Here is a 23,103-nt window from a genome sequence, read left to right on the forward strand (position 1 = left end):
CGCCGCCTCACCCCGTCACTGCCTCCCGCCCGCCCCCGGGCGACGCCCGCGCGGCAGCGGCGGGAAATGGCCGCGACCCGCCCTTAGCAAAGATGGCGGCGGCGGGGCCGGGCGGCGCGGAGCCGGAAGGGGCGGGCTCTGCCGCCGCCGGTGTGCGCGAGGAGCGGCGCGGAGTGGAGCGAACGGGGGGCGCCGGCAGCTGCCGCCGCCATCGCAGCCCGCATGGGGCGGGCGCGGCCCGGCCCCGGCGCCGCCTGAGCGGGCCCCCGCGCTCGGCGTCGGCCCGCGGCGGGGCCGCCCGGGGCCGGGGCCGTCCCGAGGCGCTGCCGCCACCCCGGGCCGGGGTGGGCGCGGAGCGGCGCCGCCGCCATGCAGTGCGGGGAGCCCGCGGGCGCCATGAGGGGGCCCGAGGGCGAGGGCAGGCCCGAGCCGCTGCTGCCGGGGCAGAGCGGCGCCAGGACCGGCGGCGGCCGCGGCGCCAAGGGCTGGCAGTACAGGTGGGCGCCGGGCCGGGGCCGGGGCTGGGGCCGGGGCCGGGGCCGGCGCGGGGAGCGCGGCCGAGGCCACTCGGCTTCTCGCGCTGCGCGGCGGTGGCGCCGAGCCGCGGGCCCGGCTGCGGGCGCTGCCGCGGAGCGTGCCTTCCCCTGGCCTTTTTCCTCCCTTCCTTTCCCCTCCTTTCCCACAGCGGAATGGTGAGGCCAGTTTGAAGTTCCCCAAAGCAGCCGTTCTTCCTCTTTTCGGCGTTGCCCAGAGCCTGTGCTTTGCGCCCGTTCTTGGCTCGGCAGGGCTGCCCTGAGCTGAACTCGTGGGCTGTCTCCGTAGAGGAACGGTTTGGGTTTGGTTCGCTGCTCGCGGGGAGAGTCCCCCTTCCCTGGGGTACGCGTCGAGTCCCCGTCTTGAACCTGCCTCTCCGCAAGAGCGGCTGTGCTCGGCGCGTGCCCCAGTGACTGGTCAGGCACAGCAGGTAATGGGCAAGCGAGCGGGAAAAGCTAAAAATCAGAGCCTTAGTTTGCAACGGAATGAAGCTAAAATAGTGGTTTTGAGCGGTGGGCCCTCTCGTGTGTGCGGGTGAGCGTGCCCATGGGCGCAGGTGAGCATTTCTCACGCGCCTGCTGGTGAGCGTAGGGCTAATGGGCTCGCTGCGGCCTGGTCTGGGGCGTTTCTGCGTCCCTGCTTCCAGCCTCTCCTCTTTGACTGAAGTTCTGCTTTGTTGCTGTTGAAAGTAATGCTGCGATGTGAAGTTTGCACACTTCCCCTTCAAATGGGGATTCTCCCAAGTAGTCATCTGCCAGCCCAGATGGACTGGCTTTCTGCATGTGGGGACCGAGAAACTAGAGCATAGTCTGTCTGTGCGTGCCGCGCGAGTGGAGGAAGATCAGATGGTTTAGAGGAATGAATGCTGAGGCTGGACTGTGGAGGTATTTAATGCCTAATGATTTTAATAGGGAGTAAACAGCTCAATAATCTTTGCAAATCTAGGTCATAACTAGTTTTCCTTTATGGTTGCTTGTACCATAAAGAAAACAAATGATTTAAGAGCCAATTTTTCAAGCTGTTAAACAAAGAAAGTTTCTTGTCCAATCCAGTAATAACTGATTATCTTAACCATTGTTTCTAGCCAGTCACCTTTAAACATTTTTTTCTTGAATTGTGAACTTCAGATTTCCTTACGACATTGGTTGTTATTATGATGACCATATGTTTCACACCAGTGAATCACAGGGTTTATTTTATCTAATCTGTACCTTTACGAATACTTTTAATTTTCATCAGAAGTTTTTGTTCTCCTCTTGCAGAACATAAATCAATATGACTGATTTATAGAAGATTTATAGATTTTATAGCACTTCCTTATTTTGAATATCTTCCACAGTGTTCCACAAATCAAAATGAAAGTATTTTATATGTTTTAATGTTGAATTTGACTCAAGTATCTAATTGCTTTCACTACCCTATCTGAACCTCCTTTTTTTGCTATGCTGTGTTTAAGGTAGTGGTTGTAGTTAGATACTACACAGTGAAATTCTTTCTAAAATTACTCAACTGATTTTTTTGTTTATTGTTTATGTCATGGATTGTAGGGCAGGAGTTGTATTGACCTTCTAAGTGAGAGCCTAGTTCATGACTTGATGGGCCTGTCACTAATTCATAGCCCAGAAGTAAGTGGGAATTGTCCATGTTATTTCTGGCAACTATCAAATTTCATTTTAATTTGCTTTAATATTCCAGTGCAAACTTATTTTATTTACTTTTTTTCCTAGATCACTGGGAGAAGTTTTATATATTGATTATGTTATTGTGGATGCTCCCCCCTCATATTTCCATTTAGAAAAAGTAAATGATGAGAATTTCAAATAGATGACAATTCTGAATAACTTTGAACTATTAAAAGATTACTTGGTAATGTAATTTAAGTTACAACATTTTCTAAACAGGTTATTTCCATCAGTAATCAAATGAGGAAATAAATATGGCATTGCGTATATAAAGAATAATTTGCATTCAACAATTCTACTTTTAGCCCTAAGCACCCCTGTTAACTCTTGCCTTCCTCTAGATTACATGAACAGAGTAGTATAATAGCAGTGAGAGAAAGAAGATAACATTGAAAGGTACTTCATTCAGCTAGTATAAATGTTTCAGAATTGAAAAGCAGAATCTGTATCCATGAGCTAAATAAAGAGCGGGTCAAAGTATGTACCAGAGAAATTAAATAATAATAATAATAAAAAAATCCTCTCAGCTCGACTTGAAGGGCTTTCAGATAACTTTAAGAGAAACTAGTTACAATAACTGGTTTTCATTTATCTACAAAATTAAAAGTTTGAAGTACTCTAGCTACAGAAACGAGATTATCTTTCCAAGTTGGAGACATGCTTGTGTGCCATCCTCTTACATTCTTCTTAGAGGCTCTGTTCTCAAATAAATCCATCAATTCATATGTTATTAAAAGGATTCCCAGCATTGTTTCCCTTGTTGATTTAAAATATACACAAAGCGTTCATCAATTTCCTGATAATAGCTAATCTTAGGATTTTAAATTGCATTACATAAACAATTTGCTTTTTCATTCTTTGTGTATTTTTACATGTAACTGCCTGTTTTTCTTGACTTGTGTTATTTGTTCAGTATGGATTTTGCCATGCTTATTTGTAAAATGCTACAGATTAGATGTGTTTTGTTCTGTCATTAAGAATGCAAGTTATCTGCAGTTAATTGTTCCTGTAAGTTTCTGTTACTCAGTGCTACAGGATCACCTTCAGTTGGGAATCCTTACAGAAGAACATTTGGATAAAAGCAGAATGGTATCTTTTTTTTGTGTTAAGGATGATGTTGGCAGATAAGAAGGTTCCTCTTGCTAGATAGATTGTGTTTGGGATTAGGCTATCGACATAGAAATTTGATTGCAGTATTACTCCCATGTACCTTTGGGCTGGAATAGAAGATAAGTATAAGCAAATACAAAGGCAAGCAAAACCTTGTAACTAGCCGAGGATGGTTTCAGTCAAGAAAGTAACAGAATAGCATTGTAATTTGTCCATTGTATCACATGCAAAAATAAGAAAACTTTAAAATGAGTTAGATGGTTGCAAGTAGCCTTGTTTTTTTGGAGTTGACATTGACACTATGTAACCAGTCTTCATAAAGACAAAAAAGGGGGAGTAAGCAAGTACTGACCTTAATTTGGAGTCTTCTGTGTTTGAGGAAATCAGCATATGATAACATAACAGAAGAACTTGTGGCTGAAACACATACAATTTAATTCTGCATTTTGAAATGAACGTGGGCTCTCCTTTATAAATTGATAACCGAATTAAGTGTGTCTAAAAGGAAATGCTTTTTGCAATTAAGATTTTGATCCCAGTTAACTTGGGGTGACTGAAAATTCTTTGTTCTTCAAACAAGTGGAAACAAAGTGTGTGAGACTAAGCTAGACTGTGGAAGGTATTGATGATTTTTATTTATGCTATCTTGAAAAACTAATCTGGCTAGTAGTAACAAAGGGAAATGTCTTGAAACTGATACAGTCCTCTAGAGTGGATGTTAATAAAACTCCTTTTTATTGAAGGTGGAGTTTATAGCAATTTTTGCTGCAAGAAAATTAGCTTGAATTTGTCCCATTTATCTCAGTCTTTGCTGCAAGAAAACATATGGGATTTTGTCTATTTTTTATGCATTTGTGCTCACATTCGAAGAACGTTTGATCCTCGAGGATATAAATTATAAATTTCATCTGACTGGCCTTTAAAACTACAGGCCAACTCAGTAAACATAGATAAATTAGGCAAAGGAAACACATGGTTTAACAGCACTTCATATTGGGAACCTCTCCCCTGCTGATCTTTCATTCCTGCCTCTGAACATCCATTTCTTATTAGAGTATTAATGTAAGCATGTACATCTTGCTCAGTCTGCTGTACAGTGTATTAGCTGACCTAATTAATGTCGGATTCCTGAGAACAGGCGGGAATTTACATTAAAGTCCTTAGCATTTGATAAGTAGAAGAAACTCCCCAAACCTTGTCATACATGTTAGTGTAATCCTGGGGCAGTTTTTTTAAATTCTCCTTTTGCTGTTACTTCCTTTTTTTTTTTTTTTTTCCTCCTCCCCTCCCTATATAATCTGTGTTTTCCATCTGCTTAAAACACCCCCCCTTTTTTTTTTCTTTTTTTTTGTGCCCCTCCCCAGAATTTGGGCTGGCGCGAGCCCCGGCGCCGGCCGTTACCTGGGCGGTTTGGCCGTTACCTGAGCGGTTTGGCGGCGCCAGTTGCCCTTGTTATGACGTAGAGGCGCGGCCACCAATGGCGGTCGCGCTCCCCCCTTCCCCTGCTGTTGCGTCTCCTGTGATGTCATCTCAAGCTGCGCTCGGATTGGCTGAGGGCTGCAGCGCGGGGCTCCTGTCAGCGGGGAGCGCCGATCCCCGTTGCCCCCGTCGTCCGCGGGGGCTGTGAAGACGCTGTAGGGTTGCGCGGCCGCCGGATGCTCCTGGCTGCTTGCTTCCTGATTTATTGGTGGCCTTTAGGGCCTGCTGGGTTCAGTACCGAAAAGACGAGTTTCTCAAAAAACTTGCTATAAAACTCAGAATTTAAAATTTTGTGATGCATCGTAGTCCTTTTTACTATTAAGATCAAATTAGGGTGGTGTCCAGTGTTCATGTGATTTATTGGAGGGAAATGGCTGAAAAACTTTATTTAGCCTCGTCGGAGTCTTAAAGAATATACTGCGTTCATCGCACCAAGCTAGAAATGCTGTGTAATGTAATTCACTGATTAGAGCAGACAGGGCTCCCGTATTTAAAGGGGTCAGCAGGTTGTGTCAACCTTAGGATCCGTTCTGTGTTACTGAAATACTGAGGTTACTGTTCATCAAGGGCGTTGACTTAACTCGTGTTGAAGCCCCAAGCCTTTCTCAGAAGGCGCTCGTGTTCGCTGCTCTTGTTCACACATCTCTTATAAACGGGGCGAGCGGAGGTGGAGCCAGCGGAAGCTTGCAGTGGGTCGTAAATTAAGAGAACTAAATCTCGTGTGCGGGGGAGTGATAAGTGGGCAGAATGTGGAAACAGGTTTGGGTAATTGAAATAGGATCTTCACTGTAGCTGCTGTTCTAGTGCCCGACTTCTGATTTAGGGCAGCAAGGTTAGGGTTCCCTCCTTGACCAAGAAGGCCGCTCCGCGAGTGGTCGCCAACGCGCGGTCCCTTTTGTGCTTCCCGGAGCATCGCCACATTGAACGCGTAGGCTGTAAAACTCACTGGGGCAGGGTGGACGAATGTGGGTGTTGGTTCTGACGTAGCAGAGTATTTGTCTCCATGCCAACTCTGAATGAGTATCCTAGTATTAAACAAAATTGAGGAGGCAGAAACTTAAGTGGCTTGTAAACATCAAATACTTTATTTTCCCTCCATGGAATAGATTTTTTTTTTTTTAGGAGCTGACAGTCGTTTCAAATGTCCCTGTTTCTTTAAGTGCAAAGCATGTTTTTTCAACATTTACCTGTTGCAGTGTAATCCAGTAGTAACATGTTAATTAAAATTGCCTACGATATTAATGTTCTGCTCAGCTACACACATTCTTTCCCCAGAGAAAACATGAAAAATAAACTGCATGTGGCTGACCTAATCGCATTGCTTAATGCACAACCAGAAAGTGCCCAGCTGCTGCTGTTACATTGTGCTAGGCAAGTTTTTACTGTACTCAAAATACCAGGAAAATGAAGGCATATATGCAAGGACTCCTACTTACTTAAGGACATTGTGTTGACACCCATTCCAATCATCTGCCAAGGCTGACTAATTTTTACTGGAGGGGTTCACTGCTTATAATTAACAGTTTGACAACCTGCTTTTTAGGATGCTTGCAAAGCTTGCATCATTTCAGATTTTCTGTGCTCTGTGCCTAAATGTCAGGGAAGGATGGGTTGAAGTAGAGTAGAAGAAATGATGATTTTTTTTAAGGTGTTAAACCAAAGATCTGATATTTGACAAGCTGCAATGCCTCTGTGCTTTGGAGCAAGAACTTCAGTTTTGTGGGGAAAATTTTTGCCATGAATATTCCTTTTTTTCCTCTCTCTTCCCCCCCCCCCCCACATGTAAATTCAGAGTTTTTGAGGCTGAGAATCTTTAAAAACTTCATGAGTGTCTGAGTGTTTAGATATTGGCAATTAAGTTTCCTGAGTTTGCATAGTGAAGTTGGTTGACTTCGTTGCTGTGGAAGTGCAATGAATAGCCTGCAACAGAAGGAAAAAGTCTAATGGGTAAAACTACAGGATGCTGTTTTAATGAGCTTGTTTCTGACCCTGACTCTGACTTTCTGTGCAGCAGCAGTCTTATTACTTTAACTGTTCTCCCCCTATAATCACTGTTCCTCTTTTTTGCTTTCCTCCCCCTGTTTTAACATATGAAGTGCTATGACATGCCAGAAACTTAAAAATTGGGTCACAGCTGCTTAAAGTTAGAGAATCTGAAGGATCTGCTTTGCCTCAGTTCCGTATCTGTAAAATGGGATAATAATGTCCCCTTCTTTTATTATTCAGTACTAAATCCTTTATAAATATCAATGACAAACACCACAGAAGAAATCCGTAAGTAAACTTTTTTTATTAGAGCATGAGTGCCAAAGGAGCAAGACCTTTTGTTGTCCGCTGCACAATGAAAAGGAATAGCGTTGTGAATAATTCCTTGTCTCTGGGGTTTACTGTTTTCATAAAGCACCGAATGAGAGAGATATCATGTTATTTTTATGTAGTGTCATAATCATAGTTGGTTAAACTAAAATATTTGCAGTCTTAATTAGTGTTTTATAATTTCTGAGTACCTTGTGTCTCAATCTTACTGTAGGAATATTGATGTTCAATTTTTGTGTTTAGTAGAATTATAGAATAATTTAGGTTGGAAGGAACCTCTGAAGGTCTCCAGTCCAAACAGCCCTCAAGGCAGGGATAACTGCAAAGTAAGGTCGGGTTGTTCAGAGCCTTTTCTATGGAAATGTTGAGTATCTCCAAGGATGGAGATCCCACAGCCTCTCTGGACTCCCATCCTTGTGCTTAACCCTTCTAAGTATGAAGAATTTTTCTTTATGTCCAACAACTACTCTTGCTGCAGCTTGAGACCATCAAGGTTTGTCCTTTTGCTGAGCACCTCTGAGAAGAGGCTGACGGTCACCTCTGTAACCACCCATTTGGTAGCGGAAGGCAGCAGTTAGATGCCTTCCACTCTTAAATCATCCCTTCTCCTGAAGGAGGCTGAAAATACTCAAGTCTGTCAGACTTTTCTTGTACGTCATGACACACCTGGCTTGTACGGGTTACTCCGTCCCAGATGGAAGACTTTGCATCGCTTTTGCTGAAGTTCAGGAGTTGCCTGTCAGTCAGTTCCTCCAGACAGGCAGGGCCACCCTCAGTGGGAGCCCATCCTGCGTGCTGCCTGCTTCTCGGTTCAATGTCTTCTCTGAGGGTGCAGATGGCATGTCTCGTTGGCCGTTTTCTTGAAAGTATTAAATGGTATTGACCTCTGAAGAGTACTACTTGTATCTAGTTGCCAACTACATTTCAAACCACTGACTGCTGCTGCTGGAGCCCAGTGGCCCAGAGTTTTCCACCTGTGTTGTAGTAATGTTATTTCTGAATATGTAGAGACTGTAGTCCACTGAATGTGCTTTTGCTTGCATGCAGGATAGTGATAACTTTTATCCTCTGTGTTTAACCTGAAAAGTCTCAAAAATGGTTCAAAAATAATAATTAAAAGTGTGAGAGAGTTATTTGGGGTAGATGATCAGTGTATTTGCCACTTGTTTATTGCTACAAAGTCCAGGATGGCAATGTGTAGTTGTCAATATGATTTTTTTGTTTAAGCTGTAATCACACATTAGTCACGCAGTTAGAAGAGCGTATATTTGTACTTCTGGTAGGTCAAGAGCTACTAGATTAGGAGCAGACCAAAATGCCCCAGGAAGAAAAATGCGGTAGTTGTTAAGCTAAAACATGTTGGACTTTGCATAGTATATTGGCATGATGCATAGGTTTGCTCCATCAGTTTCTGTGAATAGTAATTATCAGGATCCAGTCCTTTCTGAAGTAGTAAATACACTACTTTCTATTTTAGATTTTTGGGTATTGCAGAATTTCAAAGATACCTATCCAGCAGTGTGTTTGGATTATGTTTTGCCAGTAGCAATTGCTGAGCAGAGCAGCTTTAATCTATCTAGTGAGCTTTCTGAAACCAGTCTTCAAGGGAAAGTTTTTGTTTTTTGGTGAGAGTAATGCACAACTTCCCATTCTAGTAATGGTGCTGTACCAAACTTGCTGGTAATGTATTTATAACTGGTGGTAGAACTGCAGGAATGTAGGCAACAACAGTTGTGCTTCAGAGGTATAAAGTGGAAAGCTCGTACCTTCTGAGCTTCTTGTTTTTTCTACACCTTAGCTCTGAAATGTTGCTGTTAGCTGAATCTACAGTTATTTTGCCAGTAGTAGTTTGGGCATTAGTTGCTTTTGCAGGACTACAGGACTCGCTACTGACTTTTGGGTTCTGCTTCTGTTGTATTACCTGGATGCAAGTCTGCAAATAAATTGTATGTGGGAAGAGTCCTTACTAACCTGTGCTGTTTACGTACACAGAAGACACATTGATTAACTGAAATGCACCATAGTTGTCTTCTAGGCAGTTATATTTTGAGAGCTACAGAACTCTTTAAATGATGTAGTAGTTAAATAATCAGTTTTGTAGTAGTCCAGTGAGAGCAGTATTTTGCTATTTGTTCATTAAACACTGTTTATTGCTATTGCTAATATTGCTATTGCTACCCTGCAACAGAGTTACAGTATGGTTTTATTTGTGTAAATTGACCTGTAGCATAATGTGCAAAAGAGTAGAGTCAAATGCAAGTTTAATTAGAATGGTATTAAAAAAAAAGCAAACAACAACAACAAAAAAAAAAACAACACTTTTAAGCTTGATTTGTCATTCTCCTTGAGAACTTAGTCTCAATACAAGTTTTAGCTGTCTGTGCAAGTGCAGTGGGGATCCCAGGGGGTCATGGTGTTGTGCAGCCCAAGGCTAGAAGCCTGTGCAGCATCACAAGGTGCTCATGGACAGTTGGTGGATCATTTCAGCTCTGCCATAATCCTCCTCCATGGCAAATCTGCACTTCTCTTCCAGTGCCTATTTGTGTTCTCAAGGGTTTACGGAGATACTTTAAAAAAGTTCTTGCATCAAGTGAGGATTTGTGTGTTGCTGGTGTGTTTGTACACTTGCAGCCTAGCAGCATTCTGAAGCATTCCTGAGGTTTACTGTCTGTTCTTCTTGTGTTGTTGGATCTTTTTTTTCCTTACACTTGTTTGATGGTTTCTGAATTCGTAATCAAATAGTTAAATGTGTGAGCTGAAGAGCAGGAGCTTTTGCTACCACTTTGCAGTTGACTATATGGTGGTATTGGTGAATTGCACAATGAGATCCCTTTTTTTTCTTCTTTCTCTTCCCTCTCCATTCTTCAAAAGCAGTTTAGAAGAACAAAGTTAATTTATTGATACAGATACCCTATAAGCAATCTGGGGACTTGTGCCTTACCCTGCTCAGTGTATTGGGCAACCCACTGTTGCTCCAAAGGATCGTGGCACTGGAGAAGGCTTAGCATGGTTGCAGTTTCTTGGGAGCAAGTGATCTTTGCAGTTGCAGAAATGCACAGAGCTTTCTCTGCTGATGTAGGTTTTTCCCCTCTTTCATCCCTGCCTCCTTCCCTTGTAAAGGAAAGGGGAATCAGTGCTTTGTAGATTAACAGTTTGCAAAGTCTGAGGAATAAGCAAGCAGTTGCAGCAGGTGAGCCTGTGGTCAGTCAGAAATGAACAAATTCAGTGAAAACAGTTGTTGCTTTTTTAGGTGAGAGCTATGTAGTCAGAACCATTCACTGATCTGGACTTAAAATCCTGATTTATTTTCATACCCTGTTCTTTCCTTTATTGCTTGCTTTTAATCTGAAGGTAGTCTCTTTCAGCAGGAGTTCATACCTTTCCGTGAGCCATGTAGAAGAGAGCTGTTTTCCCCAGCAGGGGCCTGAAGACTTTAGCACCCCGTAGAGGCTGATCTTGGTTCAGGAGCCCTCCTCAACATCTGCACGAACTGCTGGCTCCTGATAGTCTTTTCCACTGAAGCAAATCCAGATGTATACAGCTGCTTATTGAAGCCGGCCCTTACACAAACCCACAGGGAAGCACTTGGCTGTGGCGTTTGCTAGTCTTGGTCTTCAGAGAACTGGCTGCCTAAAGCATCCTATGTTGTGCTGTTTGCGCCTGTTGAAATTAAAATTGCCAGAAGGGCAGTCTTGGAAGTTTTCTTCAAGCGTTTTTCAGATCGATGAAATTTTATGTCATTGTTTGCAGTGATTTTGTGTGGGGCTTCTGAGGAGAGCCACAATTTAACCGGGGGGTGGGGGGGGGAGGCAAGTGGGAAGACCTATGGGGTGTTTTCTTCACGGAGAAGATATTGGCCCGGTGCTCATCAGGTGCGAGCCTTGGCTGAAGCTGCTGAAAGACATCGTTCTGGGATTGCTGTTTCCATGTATCCCTGCTCAAGACTTTGGGTGTTGCATGTAAACAGGATACAGAAGGAATTTGGCCTGATTATCACCAACTCCTATTTCCCCCTCTGAAATGGGAAGTCAGGCTGCAAGGCTGTGACATCTGCTCCCACTTAAGAGGCACAATAGAAAAAGACAAATAAACTAGCAATAGTTGGTTGTAGATATTTTATTTTATCTGTTAGTAATGTTTGGATATATGAAAATGTGGCTTGTGGAAAACTTCTTTGAAACTGGGGAGGGGTGATTTTCTGAAAAGAATGCAAACTTTTTTTTGCATTTCATGCTTCTCCTGTGGTCATTATAGGGACAGCTTCAGTCTACTGTACTTAAAAACTGAATATTAAAGTTGATATGTGGGCAGCCATGTTCAGAGGTATTCAACCTTTAAAGAACAGATTTTTTTTTTTTTTTTTCCTCCCTCCATGTTAATGTGCTGGGATCGAGATGTTCTACCACAGGTACCTAACTACTGAGCAATATTTTCTTGGGCTGCTGTTGTGATTTGCAAGGTGTTTTTATTTTAGTGGTAAAGTTTTCTAGAAGAAGTCAAAATGAAAATGCCTTTTTTTTTTTTTTTGGTATTCAAGGCAGTGACGTGTTTGTTGCAATACTTGGGTTTTTCTTTTTCTTCTTTTTTTTTTTTTTTTTTTTTTTTTTGTCCCCCTTTGAAAGGAGGGCAAGTGAATTTCTACCTAAATGCAGACTTTCTGGGTTGTTGACTCGCTGCTGAGCTGTTGTTCCTTTGGCAACCTGAGATTGCTGTGCACAATTTGAAGAGCAGCAACAGCGTATCAGTTATTAAAAGAGGAATAAAAAAATGTCATTTTGCCTTGCTCATAAGTATGTGTGCATGCATGTAACTAACAGTCTTAGTGCTAAGATTTTTCTCTAAAGTGAGTGAAAAATTCCGCAGCAGCCAGGCCTCCTAGTGAGTACTTTGCTAAGCTGCTCAATGTTTTGACTCAAATTCACTTCTGAAATCTTTCTTTTTCTTCCCCTAGAAACCTCAAGCCCTAATGCATAAGCATGCTGCCACAGTGAGGAACCGTGGGGGCTTTTGAAATATGCAGATTTCTTTAAAACAGAATTTACTGTTGTTTCATGAGAAACAATAGTCGTAAGGACTTTAAGGAAGCCTTATTCATGTTTTAGTATGAATGTTAAGGTAGTCTTATTCATGTTTTAATAACTGCATTCCACTACTCTGGTTATCTGTGAGCAGAGCTGGTGCCTGAAATTCTTTTCTCAAATCTGCTGTCTGAAAGCTGTCTGTAGTTCCCTGAAAAGAGCTGCTCTGTTAATTCTATACTGGTGAAATATCACTCTTCTACAATGGTCTTAGCTGCCTTACAGCACTGCTTTAGCTGATTTTACAACAGCATTTTAGTTTTTTAGCTCTTGCTGTGGAAGCACTGATGTTAAAGTCTTTTTTTGAAAAGAAAAAGTTCCATTTCCATCACCTTCACGTTCATTGTAATACTGTTTTTTTTATTATTATTATTCATAGGAAAGTACTAGTGTTTGCCTGAAAGATTAAAAGGTTAACTCTAGTTCTGTAAATGGTTTGTACAGTTGCAGGGTCTATCTTTTGTGAATTGCAATTTGCAGACTGAATTTAAATTTATTCATTTTTTAATTGTATAAAATTGCTACTTGTTCTTAAATAAGCCTTAGTTCAGTTGTTGAACTAAGAGTGATTAATGCCTGTAAGGTCTGTACTTTTACTCTTTTTATTTGCTTACTTTACTTCCAGGCCTTTACACTGCCAAAGAAGTGTTTTAAGCATCAGCCAAATTTTTTGTGCTCTTCAGGCAGAGTAATCTGTGGCTGGCACGAGTGCTAAAAGTTTGCCCAGCCTTTGGCAGGGTGAAACCTAAATATAGCCTTTTTCACAGCTCCATTGCAAATGCCTGGAGACAATTAAGACTGAGAACAGTTTAGTCAATAGTGTCCAACCTGGGTGAAAATCAAGAGAGAAGGAAAGGCTGATTTAGCAGGGATGTCTGGAGTTTTTTGAAGCGGAGGCATTTGGAGAAGTTGCTGTTTAATTGTGCGATTGGTCCGAATGAAAATCTAGACACAGAGGAACATGTGGATGGAGGGTATGCCCTAGATTTCCTTTTAGGAAATCTGTGCCTAGATTTCCTTTTGGGAAAGGAGCCTTAGGCTTCATAGGAGAAGCACAGCCGGGAGTGGAAATACACTGCGCACCGACTTGACCTCCCTTCCGCAGCGGACAAGATCAGTTGCCTCGTCAGTCATACGTACGAGAAGCTATCTAGCAACTTCAGTCAAAGAAGGTTTAATTCCCCTTTGTCAGGTGAATGGACTTCCAGGGCCATGTGCTTGTGCCTGATGTTTTTTTTCTGACTTTCCTCAGCCTGAGGTTGCTTTTCTGGATTTCCTGGCTTGCACTGTTAAATGTGCTTGTGAGTTAGGCAGGGAAGCAGCAGCTGTAGTCGGTGTGCTGGGTTCTGTAGGATGCATAACTAAAAGGCAAGGGTGAAGTTTGGATTCAATAAACTAAATGAAAAACAACTAACTCTGACTAGTGATGGTTTTCAGAATGTTAAAGAAAACATATGTACATTCTTGTGAATATGCAATCTTACATTTTTCTGGCAAAATTCTGCCAGCAAGTAAGTGCAAACTCTGCTTCCCTTTTTATGCCAGTAATAGCAAATGAGAGGTGTCTGCAGAAGATGTTTGATTCTGTCTCCTCAGCATTTTTGTGCATTTAAATTGTATGATAGCCTGAATCTCCTCTATTCTTGTGGGTGTTATTTCTATCTCCACAGTATTGCTTAATGAGCTATTACAAGTTACGTTCCTGGGTCATCCCTCTGATTGCACTTCACTGCAACATACTACCCTGATACTAACTGCTGCAGTCCTTCTGCTTAGTAATAGCAAGATTTTTTTCCTATTTTTAAATGTAACATTAAAAAGCAGCAATTGTTTTTCTTCAAAAATATGGTTTTTTACATCTCTTTGTAAGATAGTATAACTGTATATAAATTTCCACCTATGACAATAATTTACTATGAAGTTGTCTTCGTTGGTTGCGTCCTAAATAGCGTTTAGGATGGAACTTAATATAACATTACATTTAATTGAATGTCCAGGTAGCCAATTAATTCAGTGATAGTAAGTGTCACCATTTATAACTGAAATTAATCTAACACTTGAAGCTGCTGTGAATGCTTCATTTGTTTGCAGCCAAAATCTGTTTAAATAATAATAATAAAAAAATTGGTTCTTGTAGTTCTATTTTCCCAACCTTTCTGCTCTTGCTAAAATAGAAGTAATTCTACCTCTTAATGACCAAGACAGGCTGCTGCTCCAATGGACTTGAATACATTTTTACATAATCTTCAAAATATTACAGGCTACTGGCATTTAAAATCTAATTTAAATGGCTGAAATATAGCTTTCTTTTGAAAAGGAAATGCTTAGTCTCTGTTATTTGGCATAGTTTGGTTATTAATATAATAATAATTTGGTTATTTTCACGTGTTTCAGTTCCTTATTGGAACAGCAGGAAACTTTTTCTCATGTAGGACCTGAACAGTCTGCTGAAAGTGTGAGTCCTTCAAAGTAAGAGCAGAGGGCCTTGTGATGGCACTTCTGCAATTATGAGATGTGCTGAATAAAATAGATCTGTAAACGGGAGTTATAAGGTTTACAAATTTAATGCTTACAAACTAATCTTATTTTGGACAATTCATTTTCAGAAGTGATGATGTATTTTGCCGGTAGTGATGTGGAGCCTCGGTGCTGAATGCCCTACACAGGCTCTTGTTTTTGGTGTATGTTGCAAGTTTGGGCTTTGAAAGAGAAACTACTGGATTTTCTTGCCAAGCCTGAGGAGGAGATGTTTTGGCATTTGTTTTATATTTCAGAATATCTTGATGTGACGTGCTCCTACATGTTATATCTTTTTCGGAGTATTTGGTGTAGTTAGGAATAATTCTGGAAGTTAAGGATAAGTAGAGTTGTGTTGATCTAGGAATGCTTGGTCGTTGTTTTTGGTTAGTGCCCCTGATCAAGACTGCTTAGAGTAAGATGGTGAATTCAGGAGCTGAAAAACACAAAGCTTGCTTAAAACAGGAAGAAGAAAGCAGAGGTTGGATACTCAGTCTTTAATTACTTGAAGTTAGTGTAAAAGTGCCTGGAAATATCTGAATAAATCTCAAGTCTTGGTGAAATTAGTTATGCTTGGAAATTACTTGCAGTCCAGTGAATCTGGTTAAATTATCTGTCTTCTGAAATAACTTCAGAGATGAAGCTGAAAAATCTGCTAACTGTTGGTAATTTACTGAAAAGTGGTAGTGCCCATCCTAAAAAGAGAAGACTGAACAACTGATGGAATGAATTTGCGGAGAATGGAAGATGATGACCGAAAGCTGCAAAGATCTGCAGTATGTTTTGGTATTTTCTGACTGCTTTTTCTTTTCCATTTTTCTTTGTAATAGTGATCACATGGAAAATATTTATGGCTACTTAATGAAATATACCAATCTCGTCACTGGTTGGCAGTATCGGTAAGTTTGGTTTGGTTTGTTTTAAAGCAAGGTTGATTATTGGCAACATCTGAGTGAGCGTGTCTCAGACTATATTGATATTTAACACTGACTTTTCATTTCCTGATTTCTTACAAGGTAAACTTGATGAATGTTTCTTATACTTTCTGTATTATAGGTTAAACTAGTGTGTAGATGAATAATAAACCTGTGTTAATAGAACAAATATTTTGGAGCATGACCAAGAAGTTTTTTTAAAAAAAAAAAAAAAGAAAAAAGAAAAAAAAGAAAGAAAATGGAGAAGGGATCTGAAGCAGTTAACCTTTGGTGGTTTATAACTGTATTTATCCATGTAAAAAGGATATGCAGCATTAATGCTTTTTCTTTTCTGTTTAAAATACTGCTTTTGTTTTTTCTACTGGGGCTTCTGCTTTGCAGTTGAATCAGGACATCATTCAAAAAGTTGAGTTTCTTTCTGAAAATCTAAACTCAAGCAAGCATTTGGCCTTTAATTCTATATGATGTTTTTTCAACAACTGAAACTCTCTAGTCAGACTTCCCCCATGATGCTGTTCCCAGAGAACACTGCAGAATAGTGCAATTAAATTAATATTGGAGAAATAAGTCCTTAACGCACCGCGTTGCATGGGAATGGAAGCATAAGAATCTGGCTGAAGACTTGTGTCAATGTACTTACTGTTATACTGAGCTGAATAGTTAAAGCGTATTGTCTGTATGATCCTTTCTTTTCTTTTTTTTTTCTTTTTTTTTTTTTTAATTGGAACTGCTTCAGTTTTGCAAACTTGGCTGTTCTGTACCTAAGCCATTCTATCCTTAAAATGTATATTGTGTGTGTATAGATACACACACGTTTTTGTTGTGTTGTGTGTGTGTGTATGTATATAAAAAAATTTCCTTAGAACTTAGAATATTCTTTTAATTCCTGAAGTTTTGCAGTAGCATTTTTTTTTGTGGGGGGGGGGGGGTGCAGTTGTTTTGCTGTGCTATAAACTTTCCCTCACAGGCCCAAAATGTGGGTATGAGTCTCATTTTTTATTTTGTGCATTTGCTTTGTTATTGTTGCAGATTTTTTGTTTTAAACAATGATGCTGGCCTACTGGAGTACTTTGTGAATGAACAGTCCAGGCATCTAAAGCCCAGGGGTACCTTGCAGCTGGCTGGGGCCGTGATTTCGCCCAGCGATGAAGACTCTCACACCTTCACGGTCAATGCAGCCAGTGGGGAGCAGTATAAACTAAGAGGTAGGACTTACCTTACTGGGCAGGGGACACTTCCACTAGAGGACACTCCTGTCTCTCACCTGTGGCTTCAGTTCTGGTTTTGGCTATGTCCACCTGTTATCCAAAGCAAAATAACTTGTTCAGGAGACTCCTACAGTGAGAGTGTTATGCATGAAAGTGCCACCCACCCTTAGTTAAGAACTATCCTTTTCTTTGTGTTTTGGTTTTTTTTTTTCTTTTTTTTTTTTTTCCTGATGACCATGAACTTAATATGAATAGGGTGGAGGTATAACCATATAACCATGTCCTTAACTGTACTGAATCAGAATTTTTCAAATTACTTTATGAAACAGTACTGTATTAATGCTTGTAAAGGGCTACATTAGTCCTAATGTTAACATATTAGCCTTTTTGTGTTGGTTATAGAAGCCTGTTCTCTGATTTCTTAGACTACAGAAATCTAGGATAATATCTTAGTATCCCTTACCTTGATGGCTTGCTGTCCCATTTTCCTTTTCGGGTTCCTTATTTGTCTTCCAGGAAAATATACATCATGTAATTGGATTAAAAATGTGTGTGGGATTTGTTGGAGCTTTTGTGCCACAAAATTAAAAAAAAAAAAAAAAAAAAAAAGTATATAATACTTATGTTGAACTTGATTTAATGATAGTTAATTACAGCTTACTTTAAGATTACCTAACATTTTATCTAAAACTTGTTAAAGTCTTTTGTCTATTTTAAAGAATTAAGCAATCTTTTGTTCATGTTTTGTGTGATCTTTTACATAATCCTTTTGGTTTGCTTTTATTAGCCACTGATGCTAAAGAACGGCAACATTGGGTTAGCAGGCTACAGATATGCACGCAACATCACACAGAAGCTATTGGCAAGGTATGACTAGTATTTTCTTGGGCAAAAACAATTTAGGCTGGCACTAAGAGCAGATCTAGGACAAGTATTGCCAAAGGAGAGTAGCTGTGCTTTTTGAACCTCGTGGCAAGAAACATCCCTCTGAGTAAAAACTGACTTGTAATAGAAATGTAATTTAGTAATGAAGCAAAGCAAAGTCACTGTAGCCTCTGAAGAGCTAAATGGTACTCCTGGATCAGGTACTCTTGAGGTGGTATATAAGAAACAGGTAGAGCTAAAAGATCAGAATAATAGTCCAATGTTTTCCAGTGGTTTTGCATTTTCTTAGTGGTTAATGAAAAGGTTTTCCTTAGTGCTATTGAAACCCTTCCCTTGGGTTGGGAACTTTACTTTTCTTTCACTAGGTGTTAAACCTGCTTAAAAGCCTATACAAGTACGTTTTGAATGAATTCAGTTTTTTGGTGCTACTGCAGATCAAGGGCTAATCTCCAAATCAGATGAAGATTAGGATAAGGATCTATCTCACAGATTGCTTGTAATCACATTGTAAAGCATGGCAACTATCAGCAGATAGTGCAAAATATTTATTTATCAGTTGCTACCAATACATTACTAAGGTTTAGCAATCTTTGCTTTATAGAAAACAGAGATTAAAATTCTACCATATGGTTCAAATTGGAATATTTGCTGGGTGTTATGAATTAATTGTAAATGTTTCTTAATATGCTTCTTTATTCACTAGAACAACCCTCCTCTGAAATCTCGCAGCTTCTCTCTTGCATCTCAAGGAAGTTGCAACTCTCCTGGTGTGCAAAGAAGACCTAGCCAAAATGCGATTTCTTTTTTTAGCGTTGGACATCACAGATTGTCAACTGGAAAAAGAGTTCCTATTCTGCAGCCTGATCACCTTGTAGATGTTAGAGAGGTTTGTATGTCTTAAGTCTTTTGAAAGAACTGTCATACTGTTTTAGGACGATGGAGAAACCTACTATTCCTAGCTTGTTACTGTTTTACACATGCCCTGAATTCTTACCGCAGAGCTGCGTGAGGATAACTAACTTGCCCTGATTTGCTATTAGAAGCATGTGAAGTATATTTTTTGACTTCTTTGTGCTCCGCAGTAATATCCTGACACTCAAGGCAGAAGTTGGCATGTTTTGATGGTTGCAGGTCCTACCCCTACAGCTAATAGTGGTGTACCCTGTAACAAAGTATAGCACTGTATACTATGATACTATTGTATCATTTTCTATTCCTTCCCCATGTCAAATAATTGAAAAATTGACTAAGCTCCTCCTGTGCCTTATATAACTAAGGAGAACTTGGTCGTGGTTGATGCTGAAGAATATTAATTACTTTTTGACATACTAATTCACGTGGCCAAATTTATCAAGGGATGAATGTGATTGAGAAGAGAGCAAAATAAAATGAGTAATTCAGAAGTACGTTTTCATTGACTATTCATGCAGCTTTAGTGTCTTTTGGAAAAAATAGAAATAACAACCTTCCTATCTTGACTGACAGTAATTGATTGCTGATTGATTTAATTTGTGAATACTTAATGTGTAGATCATATAAATCTAAAGCTCCTACTAAAGTGTAATTTTTAAGTCAATAAATGCTCGTACTGTGTCATCAAACTGAATAACGATCCAAAGAGAGCATGAATATTGTTTTCTGCACATCTTGCAATGCTAAGAAAAATCATTCCTCCTTACTTTGACAAAACCCAAACAGTGAGAAACCTAATTACAGGACTCAAGGAATCCTCAGTAAAGGTAGCTTTTCCAAATTTTGAAGTTACTGTGCTTAGCTTTTTGAAGCATATTTTTGCTTGTTGGATACAATGCCTTCAATTTTTTTTGATATATAATTAAAGTATTTAAAATAACAAAGGGCGGGTGTATGACTGCTACACTTGAGCATAATACAGCTTGAATAATTGCAAACTCGGTTTGATTAGCTGTGGGAAGAACTCTGCTCTTCCTAAGTGCCCGCTACGTGTTGATTCTTTTTTAAGTTGCCCATGAGTGCACTGTAGTTGGCTCTTTTGTCAGTCCCTTTTCCTTCTATTTCTTCCCCTTGTTCTTGACCAAACATGTGTCTTGCTGCTGACTTGGAAACTTTGCAGAACAAGAGATCTAAGAGGATCTTTTTGCTGACTTGCACTAATGACAGGCGTGTATGTTTGCAAAACAAGAACTATGACTTGAGTAATTCTGACAGGTTCAGAGTTTTCAATTAGTTCTATTGAGATAGAAAGCTCTCTATTTCTATTTACAAATCTGAGCCTATTGGAGAGGAAAAAGTGTGCCCTTTGGAAGTGGTGATATCCTTATTTTAACTTGCATGCTGAATATAGCATTGCTTCTTCTATTGCTGTAAGAGAAGGATGGTAATGTATCATGTCAGACTCTCCTGTACATCTATGCAGTTGGACTTTATTTTTACTTTTTGTAGGGGTGCACCAAACTAGTCTGTGAGGCTAGACACAGAGTTGCCCTATTACCTTACACTAGAGTCATAATCTTTAAGGAGGCATTGTTGCTTTCCATGACACTGCAGTGTCCTGTGAAGTGATATCTGATGCTGGAATGAGGTGCTTTGATGCTACCATGGCATAAATTACTACTAGCAAAGATCATCAGAAGGGCTGTGATGATTTGTTAATTAATCCTCTGTGGCATGCTTGGCCTTTTTAATTTTTTTTAAATACAACAGAACTGTTCAAAGTATTGGAAAAAATCTTTTACACAAGGATTTAAGTAACACATTCGTGACTGGAAGAAGATATGACATGTTCTGATATTAACCGGTGTGTTCTGGTATTAACCAATGTGTAAGTACACACCTTAGCGTACTATGTAGCCAAGCCCTAAAATGTTCCAAATTCCACAGACTATGAAGTTGAATGAATACTTATTGCTTGAGTATTTATTATATAAAACCTTAAAAGCAGTTCTAGGAAGGGATTGCAAGCCAGGATACTGAAAGAAAATTGTTAATTTACAAGCTCTGGCAGTGTCTAACTGACTAGTATTATAGCAGACATGCATGTATTCATCTTGAATTCTTTTAAGAAATTCTTTTGCTCTCCTTATTTGATCTGTTCCAAGGTTTAACTTAACTGTCAGAATGTATAATGATTGCAGAGCGATGATACCCAGTTGCATTAACACTGTTGCATATTCTCAGAAAAGTAACTAGCAAGTATAGAAGCCTGTGCTCATCCCCATGATCCGAAGAAAATCAGGCAATATTTTGCCTTTGTGAGTTCAAAGGGGAAAATATTTAGGTTTTTTTCAAAGACTACAGTGTACTTCTTGATGGCCTTTGCCACTGTATTTTTAGGCAAATTGCAAATTCTATGATGTAGGATTGAATAGCCCTGTTTGGAAGTAAGGAAAGAAGCAGGTTGGGGGAAACAAAGGGGAAAATAACTATAAGAAAGCTTTAATTTCAAAACATCATGAAGGCAAAAAAATTTTTTTTTAATTGGCTTTGTTTTTCCGCTGTGTAATATACAGTGAAACAATCATCCTAAGCATGGTGGTAATGCAGTCGGTAAATGAGAATCCTGTCTAGTTTGGCCTGTGATACAGGTCGGTCCAATAAGGCCCTGGATCCATCTTGTAAAGGGCGAGAAGATCTTGACACCTATAGAAAGATCCTCATAGATTGGCTCTTTCCAGACTGTGCAGAGCAGAAAGCTTAATTATTCTTTATACACTCTGTGTGTCTGTGTGTGTTGTTTTTTGTTCCCCCCTGCCCTGTCCCCATCCCTATTAGCCAAGCATGGAAAGTGCTTGATGTTTACTGCAGCATGTGCCATGTTTGAATCCCTCTTAGCCTTTTTTGGAGTAGTCTTGATATTCTTTTGCTTGTTAACGTACTAGTGCCATGTACTGCAGTGGGAATTTCGTTATGCATTTCATGGAATTTTAGTGGCTGCATTAAGCACAATAATGTATAGTTAACTTTACGTGTGAAGCTAGCACATCTTATTACCTTGTTCTCTTAATACTGTAAAATATCTTTCTGGACTCTTTGTGTTCACAGCTCAACACACATCAAACGACATATTTTTGTTATCCTCTGATTAGAACTGTTTTATTTGATAGATGATGTCTCAGGCTGAGGGCCAGCAGAGAGACTTGATCAGGAGCATAGAATGCCTTCCCGTCTCCGGTCATCTTACATCCTTGGATCAAGACCTATTAATGCTCAAAGCAACTTCCATGGCAACCATGAACTGCTTAAATGACTGCTTCCATATTCTCCAGTTACAACATGCTTCACAACAAAAGGGATCCTTACCAGCAGGTGGGTATAGATGCTCACAAAGACCTGAATCCTGTAACAGCTATGAAGCCTGTACTACTTCACTTGCAAAAATGCTTATTCTGCTAAACTGACTTTTTTGTGGGCAGAGCAAACAGCCTGTTTTCTTGGGAGCTTTTTCAGAGTTGGGCTTCCTGGTGGTTGTTTGAACTGCTGAACTTATTATCATTTTTCACCATTTTCTCTATTTCCCCCCTTCCACACACTTTAATACTTATAAAAAGCATTTACATACGGTAGCTCTAATTTCCAGTTAAAATATTAGAATACAAAGCTCTAAATCTGCACAGGTTATTAGCAGTATTGTTTATACAGCAATATTTTTGGGGGGGTTAACATCCTAGTCTAAAATGTAGACTAAGATGGGCTGCATTCCCTTCTGAGGCTGGAACAGCCTTGTGGGCAAATGCAAATTTGTTAAAGGTAAACCCACTTCTTTCTCTCTATCTCTTTTTTTAATAAATAATAAAAAAAAAGAACAAAAGGGGATGATGATGATGAACAGACCTGTATAATAAGACATACTTTTTTCCCCCTATATTGTAAATTTATTTGTGGGCCTGGTAAAATTCTACTCAGTGTGTTGAGTAAGTGCTTGTCAGGCTTAAAATAATGAAGATTAAGAAAAAAATTCCAATTTGCTACAGGTTGTTAGAAGCAAAAGTGGAAGAATATAAATTGCCCTTGCTGCATCAAAGTGTACCACAAACGAGAGACTTAGAAATAGGAAACTTGCAGTAATTGGCTTGAATTTAGGAAAAGTTAAAAGTGAAATCATGTGCTTGATTAGAAAGTACTTCGTTATCAAAAAGGTAGATTGTGATCAGTAATTTGCAACTCTTTATAAAGAAGAAAAAAGTTGAAAGTGAAGGTAGCTATAAACTATGAGATAAATCTGTGTTGTAGCAGAGCAGTAGTCCTGGCAGCTGAGGGAAAAAATATGGAGTGAATGCTTTTAGGGGAAGAGAAGATCACCAATAAATAAAATAGCTTTTTCTACCCAAAATAGTCAAGAGCAGATTTGAATATGGTCTTCTAGTTTAGAGGAAAACATTCA

The 23,103-nt window shown here is 40.0% G+C and overlaps 1 protein-coding gene across 1 annotated transcript in view; it reads left to right on the forward strand.

Annotated features, from left to right (window-relative positions):
• The first annotated feature begins 330 nt into the window (after window positions 1-330).
• The window catches only part of OSBPL11 (oxysterol binding protein like 11), a 37,717-nt gene continuing 14,944 nt past the window's right edge, over window positions 331-23,103 (forward strand). The window contains exons 1-6 of the mRNA XM_062578132.1: window positions 331-497; window positions 15,547-15,615; window positions 16,681-16,856; window positions 17,647-17,726; window positions 18,448-18,630; window positions 21,827-22,028. Of these exons, the coding sequence (XP_062434116.1) occupies window positions 370-497; window positions 15,547-15,615; window positions 16,681-16,856; window positions 17,647-17,726; window positions 18,448-18,630; window positions 21,827-22,028 (838 nt within the window). The 5' untranslated portion in view covers window positions 331-369. The remainder of the gene's footprint in view (window positions 498-15,546; window positions 15,616-16,680; window positions 16,857-17,646; window positions 17,727-18,447; window positions 18,631-21,826; window positions 22,029-23,103) is intronic.

The sequence above is a fragment of the Rhea pennata genome, chromosome 6 (assembly GCF_028389875.1).
Source record: "Rhea pennata isolate bPtePen1 chromosome 6, bPtePen1.pri, whole genome shotgun sequence".
Taxonomy (NCBI): domain Eukaryota; kingdom Metazoa; phylum Chordata; class Aves; order Rheiformes; family Rheidae; genus Rhea; species Rhea pennata.